The sequence below is a fragment of the Bufo gargarizans genome, chromosome 5 (assembly GCF_014858855.1).
Source record: "Bufo gargarizans isolate SCDJY-AF-19 chromosome 5, ASM1485885v1, whole genome shotgun sequence".
NCBI classification, from domain to species: Eukaryota; Metazoa; Chordata; class Amphibia; order Anura; family Bufonidae; genus Bufo; species Bufo gargarizans.
In genome coordinates, this window is record NC_058084.1 from 198,982,583 (window position 1) to 198,995,173 (window position 12,591).

At 40.1% G+C, this 12,591-nt stretch overlaps 1 protein-coding gene across 6 annotated transcripts in view; it reads left to right on the top strand.

Moving 5' to 3' along the window:
* Positions 1-12,591, top strand: part of LOC122938416 (protein cordon-bleu-like) — a 503,795-nt gene that overhangs the window by 454,704 nt on the left and 36,500 nt on the right. For all 6 annotated transcript variants that reach the window (XM_044293907.1, XM_044293906.1, XM_044293905.1 and 3 more), the window contains 3 exons: positions 1,845-1,954; positions 6,508-8,618; positions 12,482-12,589. In XM_044293907.1, coding sequence (XP_044149842.1) covers positions 1,845-1,954; positions 6,508-8,618; positions 12,482-12,589 — 2,329 coding nt within the window. The remainder of the gene's footprint in view (positions 1-1,844; positions 1,955-6,507; positions 8,619-12,481; positions 12,590-12,591) is intronic.

Genomic DNA, 12,591 nt, shown 5'->3' on the forward strand with positions numbered 1-12,591 from the left:
TGAAATGCAGTCGTCAATATTAATTGCAGGATCTAAACAGTTAGACAGATGGAGGGAGACATGTTGTCTGTTTCCAATTAAAGATATGCTTTACAGCATACCTTGCCTTGTCAATTCTTAAAGTTCCTTTACACAGGGGCTGACTGTGCAGGTGAGTTACAGGAACGAATCTGGAACATAAGTGAGAGCTGCAATTACATGCAGCAATCACCTCTGCTTTATGGTGCAGCAATTGCACCTGCGATCGTTTGCTCCCGTACCGATTTGTCCTCTCTAGGCAACAGATAGTTATTTAGAAAGAGCAAACTGCTGCTTCAAAATTAAGAAGTTTGTGTTCACTTGAGCTTGTTCATCAGGTGATCATTATTATTTATTATTAAAGCGCCATTCATTCCATAGCGCTGTACATATGAGAAGAGGTATACATACATAATACAGACAATTGCACTAATCATAAACAAGATGAGTTACAAACTGGTACAGAAGGAGAGAGGGCCCTGCCCATGAGGGCTTACAATCTACATGGCATGGGAGAAGGACACAGTAGGTGCGAGTGAAGTTGGTCATGGTGGTATGGAGGCAGCAGGGTCACTGGTTGTAGGCTTGTCTGAAGAGGTATGTTTTCAGGTTTCTTTTGAAGGATTCCACTGTAGGTGAGAGTCTGATATGAAGGGGTAGCGAGTTCCAGAGTATGGAGGATGCACGGGAGAAATCTTGAAGTCGATTGTGGGAAGCGGCGATAAGAGGAGAGGAGAGAAGGAGGTCTTGTGAGGATCGGAGAGTGCGTGTGGGAGTGTATTGGGAAAGTAGCTCAGAGATGTAGGGAGGGGACAGGATATGGACGGCCCTGTATGTATTTGTTAGTACTTTGAAGTGAATTCGCTGAGCAATGGGGAGCGAGTGAAGGCATTGGCAGAGGGGAGAGGCAGAGGAGTAATAGGGCGAGAGGTGGATTAGTCGGGCAGCAGAGTTGAGGATAGATTGGAGGGGTGCGAGAGTGCTAGATGGAAGGCCACAGAGGAGAGTGTTACAGTAGTTTAGGCGGGATATGATGAGGGCATGTACAAGCATTTTCGCAGATTCAAAGTAAAAAAAAAGCACGGATGCGGGAGATGTTTTTGAGTTGGAGGCGGCAGGTGGTGGAAAGGGCTTGGATGTGCAGTCTGAAGGAGAGGGCAGAATCCAAGGTCACTCCAAGTCAGAAGGAGAGTGTGCAGCCATTGATCATGATAGAAAGGTCTGTTGGGGCGGTTGAGCAAGTTGGGGGAAAGAGAATGAATTCTGTTTTATCCATGTTAAGTTTTAGAAAGCGAGAGGAGAAAAAGGATGATATAGAAGATAGACATTGTGGGATTCTTGATAGTAAGGTGGTGACGTCTGGACCAGAGAGGTAGATTTGTGTGTCGTCAGCGTAGGAGTGATACTGAAAGCCATGGGACTCTATGAACTGTCCCAGGCCAAAAGTGTAGATAGAGAAGAGCAGGGGTCTTAGGACAGAGCCTTGCGGGACACCAACAGAGAGGGAATGAGATGAGGAGGTGGTGCGGGAGTGGGAGACGCTAAACGTCCAGTCTGTGAGGTATGATGTGATCCATCATAGTGCAATTGGCACATTTACATAGGGTACTTATCTGGAATAAGTGTTCCTCATAACGTTCCTTCCCGATAATTGCTTCTATCATCAACCTGTGTAAACAGGCCTTAATAGTACATAAGAAGATAACTGCTATGTGTAAGCTATAAAACCTTAGGCATTATTGTGGCTGTATTGTACTGTGCATTGGATAATGTTGAGCATGCGTTTTACTATAAACTAAATGAACATGAACACAAATGTTTTGCAGTTCTATCAGAGCAGAAGATGAAGTGTCTCTAGTTAAAAGTGGGGATGAAGAACATTTTATAGCTGCACAATTCCAGCAGACACTGGCAGAGCTTGATGAAGACTCAGAAGGTACTTGCCTATGTTAAATGTTCTCACTAGTGATACAATGGTCATGGTATAATTTATAACAGGCTATTTAGACTCGCAGGAATTTTCTGACCTGAAAAGTATAAAAACAACTTTTCAGGTCTTTACTCATGACTTACTATAGCTGCACAGGGACAGAACTTAACAAAGCACAATATCCTTTATCATTCTGTATAGTGACCATAGATTACACTTTTCCTGCTCTTGACATGAATATTTAATTTGACTGAATAAAAATTTGAGCCAGTAGATACAATTTTGTGATCCAATTCAGTTCCCAAATAATTCCAAATATTTCCTTTTAATAAGAACCCACTGTGCCCAAAAATAGTGCCTGCATTGCTTACATAATAATACAGACGTGGACAAAATTGTTGGTACCCTTTGGTCAATGAAAGAAAAAGTCACAATGGTCACAGAAATAACTTTAATCTGACAAAAGTAATAATAAATTAAAATTCTATAAATGTTAACCAATGAAAGTCAGACATTGTTTTTCAACCATGCTTCAACAGAATTATGTAAAAAAATAAACTCATGAAACAGGCATGGACAAAAATGATGGTACCCCTAGAAAACACAGAACATAATGTGACCAAAGGGACATGTTAATTCAAGGTGTGTCCACTAATTAGCATCACAGGTGTCTACAACCTTGTAATCAGCCATTGGGCCTATATATATGGCTCCAGGTAATCACTGTGTTGTTTGGTGATATGGTGTGTACCACACTCGACATGGACCAGAGGAAGCAAAGGAAAGAGCTGTCTCAAGAGATCAGAAAGAAAATTATAGACAAGCATGTTAAAGGTAAAGGCTATAAGACCATCTCCAAGCAACTAGATGTTCCTGTGAGTACAGTTGCACATATTATTCATAAGTTTAAGATCCATGGGACTGTAGCCAACCTCCCTGGACGTGGCCGCAGGAGGAAAATTGATGACAAATCTAAGAGACGGATAATCCGAATGGTAACAAAAGAGCCTAGAAAGACTTCTAAAGAGATTCAAGGTGAACTTCATGCTCAAGGAACATCAGTGTCAGATCGCACCATCCGTCGTTGTTTGAGCCAAAGTGGACTACATGGGAGACGACCAAGGAGGACACCATTGTTGAAAACGAATCATAAAAAAGCAAGACTGGAATATGCCAAACTACATGTTGACAAGCCACAAAGCTTCTGGGAGAATGTCCTGTGGACAGATGAGACAAAAATCGAAGTTTTTGCCAAGGCACATCAGCTGTATGTTCACAGACGAAAAAATGAAGCATATCAAGAAAAGAACACTGTCCCTACTGTGAAACATGGAGGAGGCTCTGTTATGTTCTGGGGCTGCTTTGCTGCGTCTGGCACAGGGTGTCTTGAATCTGTGCAGGGTACAATGAAATCTCAAGACTATCAAGGAATTCTAGAGAGAAATGTACTAGCCAGTGTCAGAAAGCTTGGTCTCAGTCGCAGGTCATGGGTCTTGCAACAGGACAATGACCCAAAACACACCGCTAAAAACACCCAAGAATGGCTAAGAGGAAAAAATTGGACTATTCTAAAGTGGCCTTCTATGAGCCCTGACCTCAATCCTATTGAGCATCTTTGGAAGGAGCTGAAACATGCAGTCTGGAAAAGGCACCCTTCAAACCGGACACAACTGGAGCAGTTTGCTCATGAGGAGTGGGCCAAAATACCTGCTGAGAGGTGCAGATGTCTCATTGACAGTTACAGGAAGCGTTTGATTGCAGTGATTGCCTCAAAAGGTTGCGCAACAAAATATTAAGTTAGGGGTACCATCATTTTTGTCCATGCCTGTTTCATGAGTTTATTTTTTTACATAATTCTGTTGAAGCATGGTTGAAAAACAATGTCTGACTTTCATTGGTTAACATTTATAGAATTTTAATTTATTATTACTTTTGTCAGATTAAAGTTATTTCTGTGACCATTGTGACTTTTTCTTTCATTGACCAAAGGGTACCAACAATTTTGTCCACGTCTGTATATAAAATATCTGAATAATAGTGCCATGCATTGCTTACATAATAATATATAAAATATCTGAATAATAGTGCCATGCATTGCTTCCATTGCTCATGTATACATAATAATGTCACACCAGACTCTTCTCTTTCCTGTATTTTAGAAAAATATGCAAGTAAATATATTGGGTGGACTCGGAGCTATGAAGTAAATGATGCACAGTTCACTCAGTTAAACACATCAAACTAGTATTAAAACAGTTATTTTGTCTCACCACTACACATAGTTATATGTCTCGTTCCTTGTAAACTTCAACCTAGTTACAGTGCTTGAGCATTGCAGCCAGGTTGTAGATTACAAGAACTGGAACACATAACCATGTGGAGTATTGAGACAAAATCTTTTTTTACTGATCTCTTTAAAATTAGTTAAAAGTAGGGATAAAAAAGTAGGATGCTAGATTGCGTAGCTAGAGATATAAACAGTTGTAAGAGGGATTGTGATCCCTTTCTATAGAGCTCTAGATAGACCACCTCTGGAGTGCCATGTTCATGACAAGTCATTGATAGAATAGAATGGATCCAAAGATAGGATACACAAAATTATAGAAGGTGTCAAAGATACACTTAGGCTACTTTCACACTGGCGTTTCTGGGTCCGCTTGTGAGATCTGTTTCAGGGCTCTCACAAGCGGCCCAAAATGAATCAGTTCAGCCCTAATGCATTCTGAATGGATAAGGATCTGTTCAGAATGCATCAGTTTGGCTCCGTTGCGCCTCAATTACGCTCTGGAGGCGGACACAGCAGCGTTTTGGTGTCCGCCTGACGATGTGGAGCCAAACGGATCCCTCCTCACTTACACTGTCAGACAATGGGGACAGATCCGTTTTCGCTGACACAATATGGTGCAATTGAAAACTGATCCGTCCCCCATTGACTTTCAATGTAAGTCAGGACGGATCGTTTTGACTTAGACTTTTTTTTTTTAAAGAAAAATGCAAACGGATCCGTTCTGAACGGATACAAGCGTTTGCATTATCGGTGCGGATCCGTCTGTGCAGATACAAGACTGATCCCCACCGAACGCAGGCGTGAAAGTAGCCTTATACTGTATGCAGTGTTAATTTGCGTAGCCTGGTGTAAAAAAGACAAAGGGGCAAAATGATTGAAAGTTTTAAATATTTTGAAAGATAGGGATAAATATGGTTCAGTAGGGAAGTGTTTTTAATAGAATGTAAGCACAAGAACAAGAGGCAGAATCTGAAACAATGTATTAAACTATTCATTTACTGAAAGAGTAGTAGTGCTTGGAAAAAACGTACAGCATCTGTTCTTGGAAAATCAACAATAAGCTAATTTAAATATGGCTGAGATAAACATAAATATCAATTAGTAATTATGTATCTATCTTTAGCTAATTATAAAGAAAGGATTATATAGGATAAATATATCAAAACATATTTGTCTAAAATGTTGTGATTTTTGCATGAGGACACAACAGAACCTCAGCACTGTACTAAAACTGTTGTGCATGAAATATACACCTTCATAAAATCATAATTCTCTCCAGCAATAAATGTGGATTTAAAGGGAATCAGTCACCAGGAAAATTCACTGTTAATCAGTTACAATGCATTCTAGGTCAAGTTCAGCTGAATGCTTTTTTATTTAGCGATCCATTGCTTCATTCTGGAGAAAATGTATCAAAGATTCTCATGTGCAATACTGCCTACTCATATGTGTATCTAAAGCCTCATGCACACGACCATATCCGATTTGCAGTCTGCAGATCCGCTAAACAAGTATACGGTCTGTGTGTGAGCCGCTTTTTTTACAGAGCCATTTACTTCTATGGGTTCGAAGTGACATCCACAGTGCCGCCCCAGTGCCATCCTCAGTGCTATCCACAGTTCCCCCGGTGCCATCCGCTCCCTGTGACATCCACAGTACCACCAAGTGACATCCACAGTGCCCCCAGTGATATCCACAGTTCCATCTGGTGCCCTTAGTGCCATCCACAGTGCCCCCAGTGCACTCCACAGAGCCCCTAGTGACATCAACAGTGTCACCAAGTGCCATGCTGTGAAATCCACAGTGCCCCCTGTGACATCCTCAGTGTCCCCAGTGGCATCCACAGTGCCACCAAGTGACATCCCCAGTGCCATTCACAGTGCCCTTAGTGCCATCCGGAGCCCTTAGTGCCATCCACAGTGTCCCCAGTGCCATCCACAGTGCCCCTAGTGACATCAACAGTGTCACCAAGTGCCATGCAGTGAAATCCACAGTGCCCCTAGTGCAATCCACAGTGTCCCCTGTGACATCCACAGTGCCCCCAGTAACATCCAAAGTGCCCCCCAGTGACATCCACAGCATAGCAATCAGACTAATTTAATATTCTTGCCTCCATGGGTTAATTTAATGGGCCAATTTTTTCAAGCAGGGGCCAGAGAATCCCTTTAACTGCTTATTTGCAGTTAAATGCAGAATGAAGCAACAGATCATTAATAATTTATCCTTTGATCTAGGTTTATTGACTAGTACAATAATGTTATATACTTTCCAGATATGGATGATGGAGACATTGAAGAGAGCAACCATACTGGTACTAGAACAAGTCCGGTAGGGGAAGAGTCAAGTCATTATACTGAATCCAGTGAACACAGTGCTGCTGTTCCTGTGACAATAATAGATGAAGTTCCAGAAATAAATGCTTTGAAGTACAATCCACACAACATTGTTCCAGTAAAGGAATACCGTGAAATACAGCAATCTTTGGCCAATGCTAGCAGCCAGAACATTGGTGTGCCTCCAGAAGTAGACAAAACACAGAAAATAAATAGTATAACATATAAAACTAATCGGTCTTTTTCACAAGAAGGAAAATCTAAAGTTGAATATTTCAAACATTTGGAAAATCACAATACATCAGATATATCTAGAAATAATTCCAGTATCAGTACATTTGAAAAGCAATATATTATTGAAGAAAATCTATCATCTAATCCAATAATACCTGCTCCTTCCACCAAGGTATTACCAGAAACCAGACCAGCCATCTACGGAACTAACATAGTTCCAGAACATAAAGAGGAAATTGAAATGAAAGAGAACCGTTCTTTAAATAATGTCCATAAGACAACAAATTCCACTAGACCAGTACTATGGCGACAACAAACATATGAACCAAAAGTAGGCATGACTACTTTTACAGTTGTCCCACCCAAACCAGATATAAAAAAATATGATAGAGAGGTTTCCCTTTCAGCCAGCGCCATTAAGATAGATGATCAGGGGAATCTAATAAGCCCACAGTCTTCTTTTGATAAAAAACATTTGAAAGATTCTTTCATTAATGAAACAGATGAGACTCTCGTTGAGAAGCCTCTTTTGGAAAGAGCTAAAGAGTTTTGGAGATCAAGTTCTTTGGAATCTCAAGCTGTGGAGTCAAAAGAACAAACTGTCAAAAAATTAGTTTCCGTGAAAAGTTATAAGCCAAATCAAGTACCAGAAAATAAACTAAATTCAACACCATTTATGGGTTTAAGCCACGAGCTACCTGATAATAAGTTAAAGGATACTAATAATCACATGCTGCTGACAAAATCAGCACCAAAATCATCAACTCCTCAGGAAAAGATGATTATAATTGAAAATACAATTAAGGGAAGAACAGAAGCATCGTTTGTAAAACCTACAGTTGATAGCAAATTTAATGGAATACAGCAAACAAAACCTACAAAAGGTCTAAATGAAAACATGACAATTATTGAAAGCATAATGAAGGAAAAAACAGGCCTACAAACTACAACTAATGAAAGGCCTTATGTATTACCACAGACCAAACCAGTTCAGTCATCAACAACTTCGCAAGGAAAAGTAATCATTATTGAGCAACCAAACAAGGAAAGAAAAGATTTGCCATTTCTAAAATCTTCCAAGAGGACATCTAGCCAATATGTTGCATCTGCTATATCTAAGTATACAGAGCCTGTAAATAAAAAAACTTCAGAGACCAAACTGGATTCAATCTATGATAATGGGAAGTCAAAAAGCAATGAAAACATTGTAGAGGAGCCAAAATTAGAAATTAAAGCTATGAAAGAAGCAACTGTACATCTAAAGAAAAATTCTAGCAGTAGTAATGGGGAATTTATAAATAGAAATCTCCAAATGGAACCCGCAGCTAAAATAATTTCTGGTTATGAGCAACTTATGGCTGTTAAAAAAGAAAAGTCGTTGTCTGAACAGAATGGCTTCAATAGATCACAGAGTGTTTTGGAGAACACAACTGCAACTAAAAGTGCAAACATATATTCTTCTGCTCCAGCTGAGTCTTTCCGTGTTTCTCGACCAGCCTCTGGCCTGCCGTCAAATGCCTTCTTGAAAGCTGTTAGAGAAAAGTCTGTTAAAATAGAACAAGCCAATTCAGTTGTCCCCATAAAAACTCCTGCTACTGTAGTAACCCCTAAGAATGAAGAAAAACATGATATTGATATTATACCTTCAACAGTAATAGATGAACCAGATAGTCCTAGCAGCAGTAATATCTTTGGATCTAAGACAAGATTCCGACCAGTTGTGCAGAAACCTGTGCTAGAGGACACCTCAATCCATAGTGCCCTCATGGGAGCTATTCAGTCTGGGGAAGGTAAAGAGAAGCTTCGGAAAATTCAGGTAATCCGTTACACGTATTATATGGATTTCTCTACAAAAAACATAAATAAATGTATGTGTATACAGTGAGGAACAGAAGTATTTGAAGACCTTGTGATTTTGCAAGTTCTCCCACTTAGAAATACATTTTTTCAGGTAATCACATTGTATGATTTTTAAAGAATTTATTTGTCTTGCAATGCTGAACATAAGTATTTGAATACCTGAGAAAATCAGTGTTAATATTTGGTACAGAAGCCTTTGTTTGCAATTACGGAGGTCAAACGTTTCCTGTAGTTTTTGACCAGGTTTGCACACATTGCAACAGGGATTTTGGCCCACTCCTCCACACAGATCTCCTCTAGATCTGTCAGGTTTCGGGGCTGCCGCTGAGCACAGAGTTTCAGCTCCCTCCATAGATGTGATGTTGGATTTAGATCTGGAGACTGGCTAGGCAATTGCCCTGTAGCCCTTTCCAGCCTTCTGAAGTTCCACAATTTTGTCTCTGGTGTCTTTGGTCTTGCCCATGATAGTAGTTGGCGTCTGACTGACTGTGGGGTGGACAGGTGTCTTTAAAGAGCTCAGACAGCTGCTACTATGTTAGATTAATGAGTGGCGTAGAGGTGGACTTTTTAAAGGCACAGAAACAGGTCTTTGAGAGACAGAATTAGTGCTGTTTCTCAGGTGTTCAAATACTTATGTTCAGCAGTGCAAGACAAATACATTCTTCAAAAATCATACAATGTGATTTCCAGATTTTTTATTTTTATTTATTCTGTCTCTCAGAGTGGGAATGCACCTAAAATGTGAATTTCAGACCCATGCATTAGTTCTCTAGAGGGAGAATTTGCAAAATCCCAGGTTGTTTAAATACTTGTTCCTCACTGTATATATATATAAATATATATAGTATATGAAATCCGGCAGCACTCACTTTAGAGGTTATCAGGTGCAAGCGTCTCACCTTTGACCATAGGCTTGTATATTCAAGGAAAAATCAACGCAGCACTCTTCTTGTAAAAAAACGCAGCTTCTTTATTCACACATGTGACACAAAAATAGGCAACTTTTATCTCAAAGGAAGATTGCAGCACTCCAATGACTTAGTTTGACGGTTTATTTGCCTACCCAGCAACGTTTCAGTCCTATCACAGTACCTTTTTCAAGCATTGTGATACTGCATATTTGTGATTTTAAACATACAGGATGTGATGACATAGTGCGGATATAGTGCTTATATATATGCAACATTAGTTCATTCCTTTATAACACCTTATTACATATACAAGTTAAGAATGGTGAAAAATTTATGTAACCATAAAAAACAATTTGTTTTATGCAAATGTCCATGGGAAGAGATATGGAGCAACTCACCAATCATCGCTAGGATATGCCCCCAATGTCTGATAGGTGCTGGTCCCACCTTTGGATCCTGCACTTATCTTTAGAATGGAGCCGCATATTTAAGGAGGGCGCATGTGCGGCTGCCCTCCATTCATTTCTATGAGAGCACACAAAATAGCCGAGCAATGGCTTGGCTATATCCATCAGCCCCATAGAAGTGAATGGAGCATTGGTCACGCTTAGGCGGTGTGCTTCCCATTCATTTCAATGGGACTGCAGAAAATAGCGGAGTGCGGCACTCGGCTATTTTCAGTGCTCCCACAGGAATGAATGGAGTTTGGCCCACAGGCATCGTGTGTCCCCTTCATTTTGCGGGCTCCGTTCTAAAGATAGGTGCAGGTCCTAGAGGTGGGACCAGCAGCTATCAGACATTGGACACATATCCTAGCGATATGCCTCCAATGTCTGAGATGAGACAACCCCTTTCAATTAGCAGTGTTGGCTTGGTGTTCCTTAATACTAAATGCGCATGTTTTTAATGTTTTCACCATTCTTATTGAATTAGGAATGAACTAATGTTGCATATATATCAGCACTATGCACTTCATGCTCTACATTTTGCACATGTATATTTCATTAATTTGAATATGCCATCACTTCCTGTATGTATAAAATTCACAAGTAAGCAGTATCACAATGCTTGAGAAAGGTCCTGTGATAGGACTCAAACTTTGCTGGAACATGAAAGTTTTTTGCACTTTTAAACTTTCAACTGAGCTATTGGAGTGCTGCGGTATTCCTTTGATATTATTTTGGATACCTGATCAGGCTCTAGAACGCTGGCACCAATACTTACATATATGATATATATATATATATATACACACACACACACACACACACACACACATACCTTATTTTTCACTGGCCCATCAGACGGTTTTAGAGGAGGACAATAATATTTTTTTTTTTTCCATCAGATCTCAGATCAGCCAGCAATCAGACTCCCAATGTTAATCAGACCTCATCTGACAGCCCCAATGTTAATAAACTCCTTAATCAGACCTCAGATAAGACACCCAATGTTAATAAGACCCCAGTAAGACCTCAGATCAGACCCCCATGCCTCAGATCAGCCCCCCATACCATTTATTATGCCCCCAGTGCCATTTGCTATGCCTCCAGTGCCATTTATTATGCCTCCAGTGCCATTTATTATGCCCCCAGTGTCATTTATTATGCCCCCAGTATGAGCCCCAGTGCCACAGAGCAAATAAAATAAAAAAAACACTTACCTCTCCTGCTCCTGGACGCCGCTGCTCCTCACCTCCAGCACGCTCTGTCTTCTTCCTGCTGTTGACTGTGCTGTGACCCGGTGCACACAGCATGAGGTTACAGCGCTCACACTGTGTGCAGCCTTCACAGCCAAGGACCAGGAAGCGGGAAGTACAGAGTCTTCACCGCTTCCCAGTCCTCCGGCACTAATGAGCGCTTGCAAAATGGAAGCGCTTCATCAGTATTCACCCCTTTTCATGTAGGGGCATTTTTTCCCCACTTGCGTCTTATGGGGTGAAAAATACGGTATATATATTTTTATATATATATATATCTAGTGGTATCTAGATATCATTGAAATTTCAGATGTACCTTAAATAAAACATTAATATACAAAGAAAAAAGCACTGCTAAATGTTAACAAAAATCTTTTTGTGCTTACCAGAAACAGTTGTGCAGTCTCAGTGACAAGGGTTGGCGAGCTATCCCCTTCATCAGGCCATGCACTAAGTTTTAACTAAAACCTTGTGACACTGTTCATCCATTTGCTGTTACTGATATTAGTACATGTGACAGTAGAGAATACAGAAGAATTTCTTCAGTATTGTCAGATTGTGATTATTTAGATGATGTTGAGTGAATCAATGATTGTACAGTACTTCTACTTGTTTTATATGGTCTTAGATACAAAGTGGCCACCAGTTACGCCACTGCAGTCATATATTCTGAGAAATTAGAAAGTTAAGGCCCCATGCACATGAACAAATCCATTTTGCAGTCCTTAAATCGCAGATCTGCAAAATACAGATGCAGTCCATGTGCCGTCAGTGTTTTATTTGCAGACCCATTGTTTTCATTGGGTTCATGGTCCACATTTTGCAGATGAGTTGTCTGTTCCTTAAGAGCCTAGAGCATGTCCTATACTGCAAAATGCAGACTGTGAATCCATTGAAGTCAATGGGTCCGCAAAGAATGTGCATCTTCCACTGACCACATATTAACTTTGCGGATTTGATCATGTGCAGGGAGCCTTAATGTGGAAATATGACTGGTTGCTTTGGGAAACAAGTATTGCAACAAAAGGTCCACTGGTTGGTCAAATAATTTTTATTTTTGAACCAATTTTGTGAACAAACGTATGTATGTTAGTTTTATTTGTGTATTGCAGTGTGAATATCAGTAAATAGAATATTTTAACCAATGTATATTAATTACCGGGGCTTTTAATATAAATCTATAACAGAATTGTTGCATGTTTACATTAGAGCTCATCAAATGATGGAAATGAGAAGAAGTTTGCTGAGCCAGAGAATGAAAGATCTGCATTACTTTCAGCAATTCGAGCTCATAATGGCAACTCAAGGCTGAAAAAGGC